This window comes from Dysidea avara, chromosome 3 (genome assembly GCF_963678975.1).
Source record: "Dysidea avara chromosome 3, odDysAvar1.4, whole genome shotgun sequence".
Taxonomy (NCBI): Eukaryota; Metazoa; Porifera; class Demospongiae; order Dictyoceratida; family Dysideidae; genus Dysidea; species Dysidea avara.
In genome coordinates, this window is record NC_089274.1 from 43566518 (window position 1) to 43585959 (window position 19442).

The 19442-nt window shown below is 38.5% G+C and overlaps 1 protein-coding gene and 1 pseudogene across 2 annotated transcripts in view; one reads left to right on the top strand and one right to left on the bottom strand.

Annotated features, from left to right (window-relative positions):
• LOC136251123 (FAD-dependent oxidoreductase domain-containing protein 2-like) overlaps positions 1 to 5947 on the bottom strand; it is a 51399-nt pseudogene extending 45452 nt beyond the window's left edge.
• LOC136251119 (TNF receptor-associated factor 2-like) overlaps positions 1 to 10584 on the top strand; it is a 32662-nt gene extending 22078 nt beyond the window's left edge. Inside the window, exons 1-8 of one of the 2 annotated variants that reach the window (XM_066043500.1) lie at positions 6565 to 6696; positions 6895 to 7061; positions 7116 to 7164; positions 7743 to 7847; positions 7899 to 8066; positions 8473 to 8544; positions 8602 to 8676; positions 9194 to 10584. In XM_066043500.1, coding sequence (XP_065899572.1) covers positions 6565 to 6696; positions 6895 to 7061; positions 7116 to 7164; positions 7743 to 7847; positions 7899 to 8066; positions 8473 to 8544; positions 8602 to 8676; positions 9194 to 10288 — 1863 coding nt within the window. In that variant the 3' untranslated portion in view covers positions 10289 to 10584. Of the gene's footprint in view, positions 1 to 6564; positions 6697 to 6894; positions 7062 to 7115; positions 7165 to 7742; positions 7848 to 7898; positions 8067 to 8472; positions 8545 to 8601; positions 8677 to 9193 lie in introns of those variants that run through there. The other variant, XM_066043501.1, reaches the window with a different exon arrangement.
• Positions 10585 to 19442: the final 8858 nt, after the last annotated feature.

Below are 19442 nucleotides of genomic sequence, written 5' to 3' on the forward strand. Positions count from 1 at the left end.
ATTGAAAGCTTGGTTATACCTAACCAATATTGCCAAGGTGCCTTGAAGGTATTATGAGACTGATTTCTGGTCAACATTTGTTTTCATGAGAAAGTGCAAACCTCCATGACAGTATTATTGTACTGTATGATTACTATTGTATTGTATGATACCAGTTACATTGAGCTAATCAGTAATCACTATACACACAAATACAAAAGTGACTGACCTTAAATCACCAACATAGTGGGTCTGAAACGCTAGTTTAATTCTGACAAAGACAAACACATACAACAATAACATGGGTATCATGAACACTAAGTATAGTCATGATGATATTATTGTAACACATGTAATTCCCATATTATTAATGTAGGTATGGTACCTGCTAGTCATGTGAATGAATGCAGCAGACCCTACTATATTAGCTGCTGTTTCAAATCCTGAATTCCCTAGTGAAACAACAAAAGGAAATCTTGTTTCCTAACTTGACAACTTAATAAAGTATTTGTTATAATCACCTCTTCCAATGATTAGCACGGTTTGTCCTTCAAAGTCTTCAGGATTTACCGACACTGACTCATAACCCTGTGATGACGAAGTGACATGGAGTGTGGTACGCAGTATGGGACTTGCTGTACTTCTGCATGTTCAATTCCAGGGAATCCCTCTGGAATATTAGGCTTCCACATGCCAGTACCGAGTGTATATATAGGGTAGGTTGATGGATAAATGATTATTTAATACCTGACAACAACTATGCCACAGTGATATAAAGTTCCATTACGATTCTCTAGTATGAACTTGCCAGCTATGGGGCCATCATTCTTCTCCCTTGTTACACTGACAATCTCTGAATTGTACTGTTAATTTTTTTTGCAAAGTCTTGTAAGTAAGTGACCTACATACAAGAAGGTTAATACATAGGACAAGACATCTTCCAGCAAGAGTACATAATCAACTCAGGTATTAGCACAAACTTTACATTCATAAACATTAAACTTCCCAACAGTTTACATTACACACTGAATGGGTAACAAAGGCATAGTACATAGTAGCAATAAAGCATACACATGTGTTAGGTTCAAAAGGTTACATAAATTATTTTTTCAACTTATAGTACACAGCTGGCCAAAACCATCTAGAAAACATGCCAATGTGCTAGAAATAAGCTATAAATAGCAGCTATACTACTATAATAACATTTACATAAATATAAACAAATATTATACTCAAATAGGAGTCAGCTGGAGGGAAGTAGTCCTTAGAGTAATGACGCACTTGTAGAAACTCATCATCACTAATAAGAGAGTTCCAGTCATGTCTGAAGTTGAATTCCTTATTAGTTGAACCTTCACAATACAAAATATGAAGTAATGTGTTTCAGATAAATTACACTATCAAACATGCACACAAAGCAATTTATACTTGTATGTTAGTTTATACCAATACAAATAACTCACCAGTAAATCATTTGTTAATTGATATGAGTGTTCTGTGTCTTGGATAGCGCAGGTAGAAAGAACCTGTCAAGAACATTGACATCTGTGGACTGGTAGTAAGGTTATACCACACTTTGCTGATTTATGCACCAAAAAGCCCAAGGGCTGCAGGCCCAAGGGTGTATATATCAGCAAAAACCAATACAGTGACTACGCAGTGACATAGCTGAAAGCGAAGTGCAGTGGCCATTACACTTCGCTTTCAGCTATGTTCAGCCCGTTACAAAGCGCTACAGACGAAAAACAGTAGAAGAAGTGCCTCTGCAACAACCCAGTCACCACTGATACGACGATTCGCACGCCCCCAACTATCAATTACTGCCTCGAAAGTGCAGCAGCCATTACACTTCGCTTTCAGCTATGTTCAGCCCGTTATACAGCATTACAAACGAAGAACAGTGTTAGAATCGTCTCTGCAACCAGTCCAGTCACCACAGAAAATATGGACAATTCCCATTTACAAACTTACTGTAGGGAAGCCATGCATCACACTACCATGAATTGACACCTTGGGCTGTCAGCAAAAAGAAATGGGACACAAAGGAAGACAAAAGTAAGTCTATGATGCATGCATTGTATGTACTGCGGTATGCCAAAAGGCACGTCTCGGGACGAAGCAACGTCAAACAGTGAAAAAATCAAGCCCATAACCTTAGCTGTTATCAAGTTACGCTTTCCTGAAGGCATCAGGCAGGCAGGCAGGCAGGCAGGCAGGCAGGCAGGCAGGCAGGCAGGCAGGCAGGCAGGCAGGCAGGCAGGCAGGCAGGCAGGCAGGCAGGCAGGCAGGCAGGCAGGCAGGCAGGCAGGCAGGCAGGCAGGCAGGCAGGCAGGCAGGCAGGCAGGCAGGCAGGCAGGCAGGCAGGCAGGCAGGCAGGCAGGCAGGCAGGCAGGCAGGCAGGCAGGCAGGCAGGCAGGCAGGCAGGCAGGCAGGCAGGCAGGCAGGCAGGCAGGCAGGCAGGCAGGCAGGCAGGCAGGCAGGCAGGCAGGCAGGCAGGCAGGCAGGCAGGCAGGCAGTCAGTAGAAAATTCTATTGAATTTTTTTTTTTTAAATTTGTAACAATTTATTGGAAGCCTTTAGGATCATACTGAAGGTACTTTTGGGCTTGGTTATACCTAACCAATTCCGCCAAGGTGCCAGGATGGAGTTGTGAAACTGGTTTTTGGGTGAATTTTTTGGCTAGGAAAATCCAAATCTCCATGATCCCTAATATACAGTACTACCGTACTGTATGATAGTAAACAAGTCTCATAACAAGTGCCTAAATCAACCAACAATTATCCACCTCAGCTAATAAAAAAATATTTTCAATGAACTCTGGTCTCCTTCATGGATAACTCAATAATCGTGACTAGATGGGCGTGGTACCACTAAAGAGTCTAAAATGTCTGATCCATCAAAGATTTCTACTGATTTTGATCTCCAGCAGGTGCTGTTTCACTATAAATTGCTATCTATATGACTGCTACTCATACAATTATTCCCTAATTGCACTCAAATGTGTGTGATTACCTATACAAATTGTTATCTATAATCGTTTCATTTACTGGGGTATAGAATATAACAGTTATAACACGATTACTTGGGATATACGCACTCTCCCCAGAACGCTGCATGCTCTCAGGCTTGCATATATTTTAGTTATATCCCTCGTAAGCATGTTATTACTATAAAAATATAAACATAAACAAGAGGCCTAGGGCTGAAATAAATATCAAATTTAGTATTGAACAGTCAGGATAAGTAACAGCAAGTAATGCTGGCCACACACAGATATACATATTTCTTGAAGTATTCCTTTCACATTTTTATTTGTGCGACAGACACATCCTTCTAATTGTGCATTCTGAAGAAATGTGTTCATCAAACTATACCTATAGGCCTAATGTATTTCACAAACCGGACTACTGGATTGGTCTCATGGATTGGGCTTGGAACAGACTCTCAATAAACAAGCCAATATCTAACCCTTGCAATGTTGACGACATTGTCAAGTTTCAACTGCTGGTACTGCTCTTTACAAAGGTCATGGATGCACTACAACACAATGCATGCCACATTAGTTGACTTGTAGCTAGCATAGACATACCGTTCGAGGAATCAGGGAGGGGAACATACTATTCAAATGAGTGAGGGAGGGGGGTGGACAGCATGAGACTATGTACATAATAGTCAATAACAGAAGCCTATAGACCACTCACTGTAAAGTACTGGAGCAATGAAGCAGTTAAAATCCTGAGACTATGCTACAACAATAACTTCTGCCACTACTGGTACATGTTTTGCAATTATTCTAATAAATTAGTTCATGCAAGATACGATCTTCATGATCTATAAGGATGAGCAAATACCAGTAGCTTCAGCTTGCAATGGTGTCTGTAGTATTGCAAGAACTAGACATTACCTGGTGTATTGTTAAGAATCTGTTTCAAGCATATACATATAGTCTGTGAGTCTAGTTCTGGAATCCAGTCCATGAAACACAGTAGGCCCTATATATGGGCAAACTAAAAGAAATTTGCTTCACCTAATAATCAAACTTAGCTGCAAGGTAAATTTGCTGAGCCTGTATCCACCAAATTACATAATGTGCCGATCCATCATATGTAATTCTTGCCAACTTTGACTGGCAAGAAATACCTAGTCTGCAATACTCATTGCAGCAAAGTCTCTGCAAGGGTGTGTCACTCAAACAGCCACTATACTATGATCAGCTGCAACTGCGGTCATTAAACAAACAAATTAAGCAAAATACAACAAATGGTAAAGCTGTTTTCCCAGGACAGTCAAAGCTATATAAGTAGTGCATGAAAACAAATTTTGACAAGTCAAACTTGATCTTGACTGACTTTGACCGCAGTTGTAGATTACAGTACAGTGGTACCCCTAGTCTGGTGCCGCCCACCCCTTCGTAAAAAGGGTCTGGTGAAATACAGATACTAAAAGGAATTTAATTAGACAGCGTACACGACGGCTGGTTATGTCAGTTGACCGCCCTTCAATTTGAACAAAAGCATTGCATTGCCAAGGCGATTTGTGTTTGGCACACATTAATTGGCTACCACCAAATTTCAGCATTAGAAATGATTTAGTATCTGTATTTACTTTTTGGCAGCAAAGGGGCGGGTGGCACCAGACTATATTATGACACCCCTTGGGCTGCCCAACCTAGTCTTTCGTGGCCAGACTTTTTTTCTTTTTCATTTGGTCGGGAAAATACCGAGGGGTAGCCAACGTCTTGGGACTCTTGTACACTATCTGAGAAATCCAATTAGAAATCCATTAAATATTAAGAAATCCCAAATCCCATCCAAAATATTTCATGAGTTTAATTACGGTCGCCACGCTATACAACGTTTCAAATTGACAGTGCAAAGTACACCTGTGTCTCTTCTGAAGCTCCCAGCTACTCTCTCAGGTGTTCCTGTACAAGTATTAGCAAAAACTTGAGGTAAAAACATCACGATAGAATTCGAAATTAGAATTACATTGTATTTACAAATATACAGAAATATTTGTGAAATACTCAAATATTGGGACTCTCGTACACCGTGTTGGCTTTTTGCGTGGGCGCTGGCTTTTCACCCTATTTCATAACCCTACAGAACTTAGACAAGAAACGGTGAACCAAAAAGGCGAAAAAAAAAGTACAATATTGAAGGGGGATCGAACCCAGGATCCCAGTGTGATGGTCCAGTGTTCTACCGATTATACTACCGCTGCTAGCTCCCTTGATTCCCTTCTTTTGTATCTTATAAATGTGACTAACGAAATAAGCTGTATATAGTAAGAAGAACCTAACCCTAAAGGTGAAGAAGAAACCAAAGCTGAACTCTAACCCTAACCCTAACGCTAACACTACTAGACGCTTCCCCTAAAGTCTACTACTCGTGGCAACTACTGGACGCTTCCCCTAAAGTCTACTACTCGCGGCAACTACTGGACGCATCCCCTAAAGTCGACTACTCGCGGCAACTAGCTACTAGATGCGTTCCCTAAAGTCGAAGAGAGAGAGAGCAACAACTACAGTAGGAAGTCTGGATGCTTTTGAGCTTAATATTACGTAAGGGTTATGAAAGGTGGTGAAAAGAGTAAAACCCCGCTGGCTACCCCCGGAAAAACCCTTCCCGACCAAATGAAAAGGTCAGGCCACGCGAGACTTTGCCCAACGATTGAAAACAGATACTACTACGAAACTGAAACAACACACTCACCTGCTACAGCTGCTTTCTCTATTATCACATAATCTCTTCCTGCTCTTTGTAAGAAATATCCTAACTGTAGACCTAGCAAAATACCAGTGTGGCGTCGCGGTTTAAGATTTAATATTAAACAACAAATTACGCCTCACCCTCTCCTGTTCGTGTATTTCACGATGTGCATACACTAAGTTATGGAGCCGAAATGAAGCGTATAGACTACACACAGGGGCGGATCCAGGAGCTGGCTAGGGGAGGGGCACAAACAGGGTAAGTTGTAGGTGGTTGTATGCATGGGGAGAACCATATTCTCTATAGTTCAGTGCTGCTTTTTTAAAGCAGCAAATAATCACCTCTTAGTGGTGTCTCACTGTTGATATTTGCCATTTTGGCCTTTTCAGATGGTTGTGAAGTCTTAAAACTGTTTAAAAGGCTCTGAATGTCTTAAATAACAGCAACACGATAATTCTTTTAGAGGCGCTTAGTACGCACGAAGGTGCTGGGTGACTATTTTACAGTTTACAGTTAGTTTGACTTCGGTTCGCTTTGTTCTCAGGTGAATTTGTAATAAATGCTAGTAAAATGTGCATATTTTCGTAAGTTTTAAACTGATCTTGGTTGGCCTGACATAAAATTTACTAGCTGTTTTAATCCGCAGAAGCATGGCTGGCTCCTCCACAAGGTGGAGAGGGGGGGGAGGGGGGCATTTGCCCCAAATGCCCCATCCTGGATCCGCCATTGACACATACACACGTATACGTCAAGTTCAGGTATTTAACAGTATCGACACCAAAGTGTCGCATTGACAATAGCTACCTGATGGACCAGCTCCGATGATACAGTACTGATGATACAGTACTGATGATCAGTGTGTGCCGAGCAAGAAATGACAAGTGCAAAGACAAGAAGTAATGCAAAGACAAGAAGTAAACCACCTCGTAAACCACACACTATTATACCAGAGAACTCACAACCTCAATCCGGCGTTAAGTGTAGATCACGTGCGAACTGGCATGGGGTAAGGGAAAATCAGTAAAAATTCCCCAAAAAACAAGGCCGCATGACATATGTTTAATTCCCTGCCACTGATATAGTATAAAAGAGCTTGCAGAGTGCAGAAGTCAGGGTACAGAAGTGAAGTGTATAACAGTGCATAAATGTGACTGCCGTATGTGGTGTATCATTTGAAGTTATTACTCTGCTACTACAACTTCAGAAACTGTTGATTCCACTGGACATGCCTGGATACAAGCTCAGCTTGCAAGGAAAAGGAGAAGTTCATGAAGGACTGAAGTGTTCCTATTGCAGACTAGTGTTGAAGGATCCCATACAAACCAGTGAGACTGGGCAACGATATTGTAAGGAGTGTTATGAAGATGCAAGGTTAGCTGTCAATTATGCTGTGTTCACCATTATTACTGTCTGTACTTCTAACAGAACCTCAACCAGTGAGTTTACAGCAGTAATAGTTGATACTAATGACATGGTAAGTAGAACTGATACCAATAGGGGATTGCATGAGGGTGATTTTGCAAACGCAGCATTCCGCCTGCAACCATGAAAGTCACAACAGTTGAGGGGGTAGACCAGATTATATATAGTTGCTTGTCCCTGCTATTTCATTCTTCAGTGTATATCAGTGTTATCAACACCTTCTATTACAGTACCAGGTGCTGATTTAATCAATGCTGATTGCATACAGTGTCACAATTACTAATTCTTAATACAAAAGTTATTTTGCTGAGACAAGCAACAAATTTCTGAATCCATTCACACTTTATATGTACTGCATGGTGCAGCAGTTCAAATTATTATTTTAAATTTCATGGCATAAGTCAAATTAAAATAGTTGATATTAAGTACTCTAAAAGCTTTGGTCATGAGAATTTCAGGTTTCAAATCTCTAGTGAGTTGTATGAGATTTCAAATAGTTGTCGGCCCATTGGTGTAGCTCAGTAATATGCATCATATAATTACTATTCCTGAACCAGGGGATTGTTGAGATTTATAGTAATGCATAGGTCTATTTATATCAACTTACTATTGACTATGTATTGTCTGCAGACATGGCCTGATCATGCCATCAAAAGAGAAATCAATAGATTACTAGTGAAGTGTCACAACCATGAGATGGGATGTGAATGGAAGGGATTGTTTAAAGATCTCATTGTGAGTTGTTTCATTTACTATGAACATGTTAACTCATTTGTACTATTACAGGATCAACACTTGTCAAGTTGTCAGTACATCACAGTGGAGTGCAGGTACACTGGATGTGGTGATAGAGTATTACTGTCTAAACTAGAAGATCACTTGAAGAATGAGTGTCTGCAACGACTAGTAGAGTGTAAGGATTGTGGACGAAAGTTGGCATACAAAGATTTAAAAGTAAGGGATCATCCATCATTTTCAGTATTTTTGCAAGTGTACAGAGAGTATACGCTAGAGAATATAAAATCAAAAAAAGTTAGCTGGCTGGAGTGTGAATGATTGCTATGGTGTATACAAGGCTCCAAATAATCAACATTCTGTCAACGGCTGACATTATCACAAATAAGAAAAGGCAAATGCACTGACGAAAACCAAAGAAATTATCACTGATCATTCGTACACAGTATTGCATCAACATTAATTTAAATAGTATGCTTTTGGGTAGGAAGAAGGGGACAAGACTCTCTGTACCCTTGTGAATGATGCTGAAAATTATGGTGATTGTTATGAAACTGCTCACATGTTGTAGCTACAAAATTACATTCAACATTGACATAATCTATTATTTGTTGTACCTTTACAGGTTCATGGTGATAACTGCCCTAATGCTGTGAGAAAGTGTCATCTCTGCCAGCAGGAGATGCCAGCACTTAAGGTAATAATTATTGTAGAGTTACAATGAACTATGTTACATTGTAATGTACTATTGTAGCTTACTGATCATGTGATGAGGGAGTGTACCTGGATCAGATGTCCTTGTAGTGGTGAAGAAGAGGTGTTGTTTGAGGTGTGTATAAAATAGATAGAATGGATACATGAATATAGCTACTTGATAAATGCACAACTCAATTTGAGGGCATCTAGGATATACAAAGTATAGATATACCTTGTTAGCTGTTTGGCAGTTTGCTATGTTGCAGCAATAACATTATAGAATGAGGAATGAAGACATATCTCAACCTATCCCACTAGCGTATGTAGGAGTGCTCCAAGATCAATTTACCCTAATAGAGCAATCACGCAATTGCAGGATGTTCTAATAGAGCAGTCATAGTTTTCTAATTATCTGTAGTAATCTGTTATGTAAGCTGCATAACTGTTTGCAACATCCAAGGTCTAAAGTAATGAAATTGATGGCTAAAAGGGAGTTTTAAACAGTATGCAAAGTGATTGTTTATAAATGGTGCCCTCTCCCCAGTCTTTTATGCCTCATGCAAATTTAGTATACCTTCATGTAATTTTGCAATTTGAGCCCTGGATTAATGTTAAGACATATTCATTATGACAATTTTTTGCATACATAGGCCAACAGCAAGAAGTACTATGAGCACCTACAAGACACCAACAAGTTAGCCAGTCACCTACAACCATTACTGGTTCAGTTCTCCAAGATGAATCAGTCAGTAGAGAAGATGACCAATGAGTACCAACTGGTCACCAGTAGAATTGAACTACTAGAGACTAAGTGTGATGATCTGGAGAGGAAGAACCAAACCTTACAAAAAGAAAACACTGATAGCAAAAAGATGATAAAAGTGCTAGCCATGAAAGTGGAAGAGAAGGAACACAAATCAGAAGAAGTGGCCAAGTCTCAAGTTGGTAATATTGTACGTGTTACTGATGACAGGCTTTCTACTTTGGAACAAAATTATAGTAAACTGTTCAGTGATGTTGCCATTACTAAGAATTCCATGAGTAAAGCTTGTATGCAAGTAGATGTGTTTACTAATGAAATTGAGAAGGTGAAGAGAGATTATTCATTACAAGAAATGAGGAGTGGTGAACTGGTCCCATACAACAATAACAACTCTTATCCACTGGAATATATCAAACAAGTTGAAGAGAAAGTCTTGGAAGTTGAGCGTACTCTAAACATCCTCAATGTTCATCATTCAGAATTAGAGTTACAATTACAAGCATCTCTTGCCAGTACACACAATGGAGCTTTTCTGTGGCGTATACCAGAAATGAGGAGGAGAATTCGTGACGCTAAAATTGGTCGAATCACCAGCATCTACTCACCACCATTCTACACAGGAAGAAATGGTTACAAGATGTGCATCAGAGCTTATCTCAATGGTGATGGCACTGGAGAAGAAACACATCTTTCAATTTTCTTTGTTTTGATGAGGGGCGAGTATGATCCATTACTTCAGTGGCCATTTGAGCATAAAGTAAGCTTGATTCTTGTTGATCAGGATCAAAAGAAGCATTTGGTGCAGACATTCAAACCCAATATACAGTCAAGCAGTTTCCAGAGACCAAAAGCAGATATGAATGTTGCCAGTGGTTGCCCAGAATTTGCTAAACTGTCGGTCCTTGATAATCCAAGCTATGTCAAAGATGATGTGATGTATATTAAAGCTGTTGTGGACACTTCCAAGATTTATCATCCATGAACTGATCACTTATGTCATACATGAACCCTGACCATTATACATTATTAGTTGTGCAGTATTAGTGATTTAGTATTTATTTTGTTTTTAATCCATGTTAAATATTTAGCATTTCACTTGCACAACCATTCTATATGATTTTTAATACACTGTTTAGTTAGGTATAATCTAATTTTTAATTTGAAATATTAGCATAGTCAATCATATCATGCATGTTTTTAATCACATACAAAATCTGTTGATACTCCTTATACACTTTCAAAGTGTGTATACTGTTTTACCAAATGTTTTCTAGGTATTTGTGACAGCGTTGAAACCGGGTCTGGTCATCCGGGTCACATTTTCTCCGGGTCATCCGGGTCTGACCCGGATTGGATCACGTGAGAAACGAAATTGTTCGTTTGACGACGTGGAAACTTATAAACGCTATCGCGTAGCTCTTTCGTGAGCCACGCCCACTTACCGCATTACCAACATACGCTCAGCCACGCTCATTTGTTAGTAAGTGTAGTATGTAGCACGAAATTGAGGGTATCTATGGTGAGGGGTAGCTATTGTCAGTAGGTGAAGACCTTTTTTTTTTTTTTTTTTTTTTTTTGTTCTTCAACCTACAGCTAGGCTGAAGTTGCAATATTTACTCAACACGAATCGAACGCTGAAAATGTAGACCCGTTCGCTCGCTCGAGACTAGCCGAAACACGTCTCGGCTTTAATTAATCCGGGTCAATCCGAGTCACATCCGGGTCAGTGGGTCATCCGGGTCAGCAGTAGTGACCCGGTTTCAACGTTGATTTGTGATATATGGCTACTGAATTTTTAATTCCAACGCTGCTAGCTGATAAACTTATGTATTAATTATCGGTATAGGTGCAGCAGTAGTAGCAGAGCTGGTGTTAAGTTTTGAGAGAGACAACCATTCAGTTTGTTGCACTACCCAGCTTTAAGATACTTCATGGGTAGCCACAAATTTTGATGACTGATTTCCAGTTTGCTAAAGTAGAGATAGTCTCGCGGCGCCCGACCCTAAAAAGAGGGTCTGGTGAAACTCTGTACAAAAATTTTGAGCTCTGGAATGTTTATTGGATGACGTTTTACGTGTTACGTAAGTGCACTGGTAACGTCACAACATCCATTCAACCAGATCCGCTTACAGCATCACCAAACCAATAGCGCTACTTTATTTATTCAACATTAAAACGAACCCAACAGAATAGTATGGCTGTTTTCTCAATGAGTTTAAGCGGCAGAGTCACCGGATGTAATTAACAGTAAGCCGCGAATCTTTTGAAATGTACGCATTACATAACCAATTTGAAATGGAGCGATCTGATTGGAGCTTCCAACATTCCGGCAGCGCCAAACTTTTTGTACACAGTTTCACCAGACCCTCTTTTTAGGGTCGGGCGCCGCGAGACTAAAGTAGAGATGACTATCAAGTGAAGTATACTAGCACTGATTTGTTAGTACAATTATTGCCCTGCATGGAGCTATAACATAGGCGGTGGAGAGGGGGGGGCACTTTTTTGGGACACTGTTTGCAAGAAAAGATCGAGATACTCTAATAGAACAGTCAGGATCTGGACACTCTAAAGTAATAGAGCAGTCACAGTATTCAGAGAAGCAGTGTAGCAAATTACTTAGCTACGTATGTGTAGTTATAAATAAGGAGATATAATTGGTGGAGAGCAGCTATTGTCAGCAGGCTGTGACCTTTTTTTTTTTGGTCTTCAACTTACAGCTGGCCTGGCCCCCTCACTCTTTGGCCTGCTCCACCGCCCCTGAGTTATAATGTAGTTGTTGATTATTGGAGGTATTGTACTAGTGTACAATCAAGGTAGCACTCCCTCCCCCCAAAAATGAAGTTGTAATTTAATAAAATGGTTTAAGATTTAAACTGAAAACACTTTTTACGGCTTGTATGCCTAAGAACTGAAACAGGATCATGTAACTATGTGCACCAAAATTATACTTAAATTATAATTCAAATATAAAGCTAAACAAGACTGTACACTATTACATATCAGTGAAGGTAACACTTCATTCTTGAGCTCATTCTTGCTACGGACACTCAAACCTCTTTAATTACATTGGTTAAACCATGTGTACTCATCTCTTCAGTCTATACTCATTGCGCTCATTTAAGGCAAAACCCAGAAAATATATGTGACCTGATAATGATTCGGGAAAGCCATGCATCCTTTTGGGCACACACAAAAAGTTGAAGGAAAACTCAATCAAAAAATATTTCATCAGTTTTTTTAAATTAAAAATTTTTTTTTTTTTTTTTTTGCACATTTGGATAAAGCAATGTTAAACTTTCTTGCTGTGAAGTTTCCCACCTAAAGATTCTTTCTGCTAGGATTAGACCATGTAGAAATTTCACCATGAAATTAACTTACAAACTGGGTGATTTGTTCAGATCATGGAACGGCTAAAACTAAGTCTTGCAATGAAATGCTTCAAAATATCAAACTAAAATTGTAACACAAGATAGACATACACCTGGTGCCTCATTTTAGGATGGTTATTGAGACACATAATATAGCTTGTCATGGGTGAGCTATATTATCCTGACCATGCAGTATAGCCTAACTAGCTAATTGATGGTGCCATAATTGTACTGGTTGGTGAACACGTAACTACGGCTATAATGGTGGCTTATTATTTTAATAGAGCAGTCACAGCTTTATTATAGAGTATTTGCATGTTTGTTTATAGTTATCAGTTTTTAAAAAAAGCAAATTGCTTGCCACTTTCTTGGAATTTCCCTAGATCCACCCTTCACTGTATCTGGATTAGCTACACAACAATAATATTAAAAAATGTGTTTCTAAACAAACAAATCTAGCTACCTGATTAGTTATAATTGAGAGAATTTTTTCCTCCTCTGAAGTTTTTCTCTGCTATATTATTAGTAGACAAAACTTCAGAGTTCATGTATTATCCCATACATAGTTGAGACAATTGGTGGTGGCTCTACAACTTAATTCAGTATTCCAGCCTATTATTATCATACAGGAGAAGTCAGTGCCTGCCCAGCATGTGTTACAACAGACTAATACAATGAAAACTGTTGGTATGCATGCACATGATAAGATCACCTTAGATAGTTAGATGGAGTATTTGCAACCTACTTGTGGCTATTGGTATGCCAAATGCATTTCTTTAAAACATCCAACAATGCATTTGCATCAAACCTATGTTTGAGTATAGCTAGCTAACAGCTGAAATGGTAATAATGAGACCAACATTATTTTTGTTTGTTCGACCACTAATATTGGCTTAATAGCTAACCCTCAGTTCATGGGTACCCGCACAAGCTGTGAAAAAAGGGTGATAGCCCGAGTGAAGAAAGTTGTGAAATCAAAGGTTGCAGCCAAGAAATGGATCACTTTTAATATGTATTAGCATTATTGACATCATTACAGCCATTTCTTGGCTGCCACCTTTCACTTCACAACATTTTTCACCCTGGCTATTGAAGGCCACACGCAGCTTGGCTGTTTTTGTTCATGATTTCATACTATATGGCCCCAAATGCTGGATTGGGGTCTTATCTACAGACACAATGATGATTATTGAAGACAGAAGTTATAATTGTATTTTTATTTGACTTTTTATAATATTATTGTAATACCCTAATAAAGCACACATTTGTTTTGAAGAATTCTAATAGAACACATATAGAGCAATCAAATTTCCATTGCTACATCTATGAAATCAAGACACATTAATGTGTCATGTGGCCAAGAAAACTGGTGCATCACATTGTGTGTATATTTACAGGAAGAAAAAAATGTTTTTCATGCCTGCATAGCTCCGTGGTCCCCCTAGCCCTTTCCCTGCCTATTCGTGAACATAATAGGTGATCATTTACTGCTCAAAAGCATATTGCTCAATTTTATGAGCATAATAGCCTCAAATCTCATGCCTACACCAGCGTTGAAACCGGGTCACTACTGCTGACCCGGATGTGACCCGGATTAATTAAAGCCGAGACGTGTTTCGGCTAGTCTCGGGTGAGCGAACGAGTCTACATTTTGAGCGTTCGATTCGTGTTGAGTAAATATTGCAACTTCAGCCTAGCTGTAGGTTGAAGACCAAAAAAAAAAAAAAAAAAAAAAAAAAAGGTCTTCACCTACTGACAATAGCTATCCCTCACCATAGATACCCTCAGTTTCGTGCTACATACTGCACTTACTAACAAATAGGCGTGGCTGAGCATATGTTGGTAATTCGATAAGTGGGCGTGGCTCACGAAAGAGCTACGCGATAGCGTTTATAAGTTCCACGTCGTCAAACGAACAATTTCGTTTCTCACGTGATCCAATCCGGGTCAGACCCGGATAAATTGTAAACCGGGTCAGACCCGGATAAATTGTAAACCGGGTCAGACCCGGATGACCCGGAGAAAATGTGACCCGGATGACCCGACCCGGTTTCAACGCTGGCCTACACAACAAAGAATAATAATAATATTGTTGAGACAAGCTATAGCTATTACAAGCACAACGTGTTCGTGAACCTGTTCACTCTTTAAATATCTAGCTAGAAAACCATAAACCTTTGTCCAGTTTTGACATTTGTGTGAGTTGTAGTTGTGCTGTATATTTTCAACTTACCATAGACCATGTATTGTATACAGCTAGTATGGCCTGCATGATTACGCAACTAATTACTATAGTGAAGTGTCATCACCTGCAAGAGAAACTGAACTGACAGGTTCATGTGGGTGCTTGTTTAATCACTACAACATCAATTAAGATATTGAATATCCCTACAAAATGGTTGTAACCTGATCTATATTTGGTTCAATATGATACAAGGGAAACAACCATTACATTACAAAAACATTTTATCCCTACCAATAAACCACAATGGTCAATTCTTTTAATACCTCTGCAACCACACTGAATCCTGTTTACACATACCACAAGTATTCTCAGCCAAATCTGTAGTGTACAATTAATCTATTGGAAGTGAAGAGTCATGTAGTTTCCAGCTTATACTATGATGTATGTACACATACATGGCAGAAAAATATGATATATCTAAATGAAAAGGTGAGAATATGAGAATCACTGGTAAACAGCATCTCATCGATAAGTAAGAAAGATGACTGTGAGGAGCCTGTAGACAATTGAAGTAGCCTTGCTGGCCAGACTGTCCTGTAAAAGTTTATCACTTTTAGTACAAGTGCCTGTGCAAAAGATCTAAGGAATCTATACCACATTCAACTGTTTTTGGATAGATCAATCAGATTGCAGCATTTATTTGATGTAATTATAACCACAGTATTTGCATCAAAGTGTTTTCAAACTGTGCTAGGAGATGATGAAATGATGTAATTTGAATTTAAACAGTCCTTTTTTGTCACCAGTTTTAGTCCAGATTTTCTTAGACTCTGCTGTGCTGGTGGGTGTTATATTAAAAGTGATATTTCCTTTCTGGCCAGCAAAACCAATCATTTAAATATGGACCTTAGGTACAAAGGTGCCCATTAAGAGCCTACAAATGCCATGTGGTGTGCTGTGGGACTCCTGCATCACACAGTAATGGATGCTCAATTAATCATCATCACCAAATGAGAAACCAATCAACAGGGTTCAGAGAGACAGATGACCCAGGTACTCTGTGATATCTTCACTTCATGTATTATAATATCGGAAGTTAATGAAAATTTATAGCTCTGTTTGCTGGACACATAACCAGAAATGGTTATTGTCTGCTAATGTACAAGTGCAAAGAAATTAGGTTTGAGTAGGGATTATAGAAATAAAAAGTAGCTATCGAAAGAAGGTAGGTCATGTACACCTAAAGTTATACTAATGCACATACATTCATTCTACTTTAGCCCTATATAATATATTATAAGTTTCTGAAGTAGGGATTACAAGTCCACTATATAGCTGCAGGTGTAGGCAATCTCATTTCTTTTCATTTCTATGATACTTACTTAAATTTCAAATCCCATAATAACTCTGTTGTTTTACCTTTTTGTAACAATAATATTATCAGATTAACATAACACATTACAGGAAGAATGACACCAGACATATTGTACTTTTGTGCCTAAATGCACCCGACTATCAACTAATTAAAATGAAGTGGCATATATCACTCTTTGTTTAAGCTACGTATGTTCCACCATTACACAGTACTACAAACGAAGAACAGTGCGAGAAGTGCTTCTGCAACCATACAAAAGTTACTGATATTAGAGAAGCTACAGACAATTTCTTTTCAGAGAAGCCATTGCTACTGCACTGGGAAAAAAGGCACATCTTGGACCTAAGTAGCATCAAATAATGAAGAAATCAAGCCTGTAACATTAGCGATAGTCAAGTCATGTTTGGCTGAAGCCATTAGTCAATCAGTCAGTTAGTAAAATATTCAGCTACATGTATGTACGTATAATTATTAATATTGCATGACCATTGACTGGTAGTTAATTCTATAGCACTATATATACATATAATAGTATCTCTCATGCATTGCAACAAAACATTAGTAGCTAGTAATATTTGCATGCTGAAGGGATCATTTCTCAGTAGTCTAGCATGTACTGGTACAGTAGTATAAATATAAGTGCTGCAAGGATTCACAAACCACAAAAGCCATATGTGCACCTGCAGATGACATTCCTATTAATAGACACTATTTGTTAATTGGTTAGGGGCTTTCCCTGGGATTGTGTGGTTAAGTGATTGTGTGGTTAAGCAATTGTCCACAACCTGTTTCCCTTGTGCCAATTTGTCTACACACAAACTGGCACATAATTGTATTAATAGTCAGCAGAATGCGCATGGGAAGAAAAATGCTACTTTGTTGAACCCTATGCATAAGAACTTAAGCATCGTAAGTGTGCATGCATTGTGTAAAATCTATCTCCCATTGCTTAAACTTGACCTTCTCCCATCACAACTGTCAACATGGAACAGTAACTATCATCATCACTGCAGCCTTATAATTCATGTGAAAAGAGATATTGTTCATTCAGGAAATATTGAACAAATGTAACAGTTTGTCAGATGTGTGTCTTATATGATTGTTGTAGTTTATCTATGTCCACATACTTAAAGGCTGTTGCACAAGTTGCTGTCAAACCTTTGGTGCTGGACAGTAATAACAATAACAATATATTTGTGATCCAATGAAGACTTAAGATAAGGCAAGATAATGCTTTTTTTTGCAAATTTACACAACACACTTGTTTAAACAGGACACACAGGTATTGCTTATACAAACAATAATAAATAATGAATGTAAAAATTGTGCAGGGGTGAGGCCATCTCAAATGGTTAATTCTGGCACATCACACGTATCATACCAATGAAATGGTCAAGTGAATGAAGTGCACCACACAATTTTTTTTACAATGCTGATTGTACATGTCATGTTATTGGCACCATTTAAACATAGGTGTAGCAACCCTGTGGGAAGGGAAAGGGAGGGCTGGAACTCACTATTGATTTTATGTAGGGCTGCACCGATACTAATAATGGCAATATTATATCTGCAGTATCAATACCGATATTACGAGTATTGGTATCACTGCATCGGTCAATTGCTAATCTACAATACAGAGTTCTTAGCCTAGCAGTCCTTACCTAGCATGAATTGGCCTGGGTACAAGTCCTAGGTTGGTCAACTTTTTTTTTCTTTTCTAAGCATTTTTGCACCACTTTTTTGTTTGTAAGGTGGTTGATTTTTTTTTGTTCTGTGATTTGCACTGACAAAAATAGACAAGTTTGGATAAAAACCTTTTATGAACAGTCATAAGTACCAAAAAAAAAAGATTACATTGTTAAAAAGTAGTAATTTAACACAGCCATAGTGATCATTCTACATACTCTTTATGCTGTTATGCATATCCATAGGTGTAGGAAGCATCTTCAAGTTGGGGGAGCTAGAAAGCTTTCAGTAATAATTAAGGTACTTCACAGTACCTCAGTGTGCAACATGTGTAATCTATGGGGATCTGTGGGTATGCCCCCCTCCCTACCCCTAGGGAGTATTGTAAGTTTCCTTTGACTGAATTTGAGGGCATTTTTAGCCCTTGTTCTAGCCTTAATTATGTAAACAACCAGAAGGGGTTCAGGCAGCAAACTAATAATAGCTATGTAACTTTCAAGGCTATGCCTACGCAAACTTCCAAGTTGCAATTGCATGACACAGTCCGCAATGACATCTCACTAGCTATTTGTTTCTTACGATTTAAAATATAATACTCTGATAAGTTATATATAGAAATTACATATTAACTACTATAACTAGCATTTATAAATTATATAAAAGTCAAAATATTTCCTTTTTTTTGTCATTGGCTGATATAAATACCTTAACTATATCTTTCTCGTCAGCACAATCAGTATGCTCTTTATGTATGAATGTGATAAGTGTATGGTTTAGTCTATCTTGAGTCATTGTGCTGAGCAAAAAGGTCTTTAAGTGCCTCAAGGCAGAAAAATTTGTTTCTGTGGTTGACGTTGAGACTGACAAAGTGTGGAAACTCTTTACCAGTTTGATTATTTCAGAAAACATTTTCTTTCCAGTACTTGTTTCTTTGATAATATCACAGATTATAGTTACCTTTGTTATTGGTATTTTGCTATTTGTGTTATGTGTTGCAGTTAAATTGAGTAACATTGAATGCTGAACTTTTAATCTAGACAAGTCAAGGTCACTTTTGTATATATCAAATTCTTTTGGTAATATTGAAGAGCAAAATTTTCCATTTGCAGGATCTAGCAATACATTTTCTAAAACAGACATTACTGGTATAATCCTCACTTTTGTTGAAATCTTCACTTAAGTTCATTAATGAGTAAGTCTGGTATTTTGAAGTACTGTTGCTTGAAATACCTTTGTGTCAGAAAAGTGCACAGGGGCTTCTCCATCACCAATCCACTGAGGGGTCTCCTATATCTTGGGTAAAACAGGGTCAGAAGTCAACCCTTTGGACTTTTCTACTGCTTTGGAGTAAAAGTCAGCAAATTTATGTATTTATTTATTAAAGCTTTACAGTGCTGTACGAGCAGCACTGATGGTCCACTAGTATCCTGTACCAGTGGCCAGGAGTTACAAGTAATACAGTAATTACTTAACTAGCTGAGTACAATTGAAAATTACTTTGGTTGCTATAAAAGAATGTCAA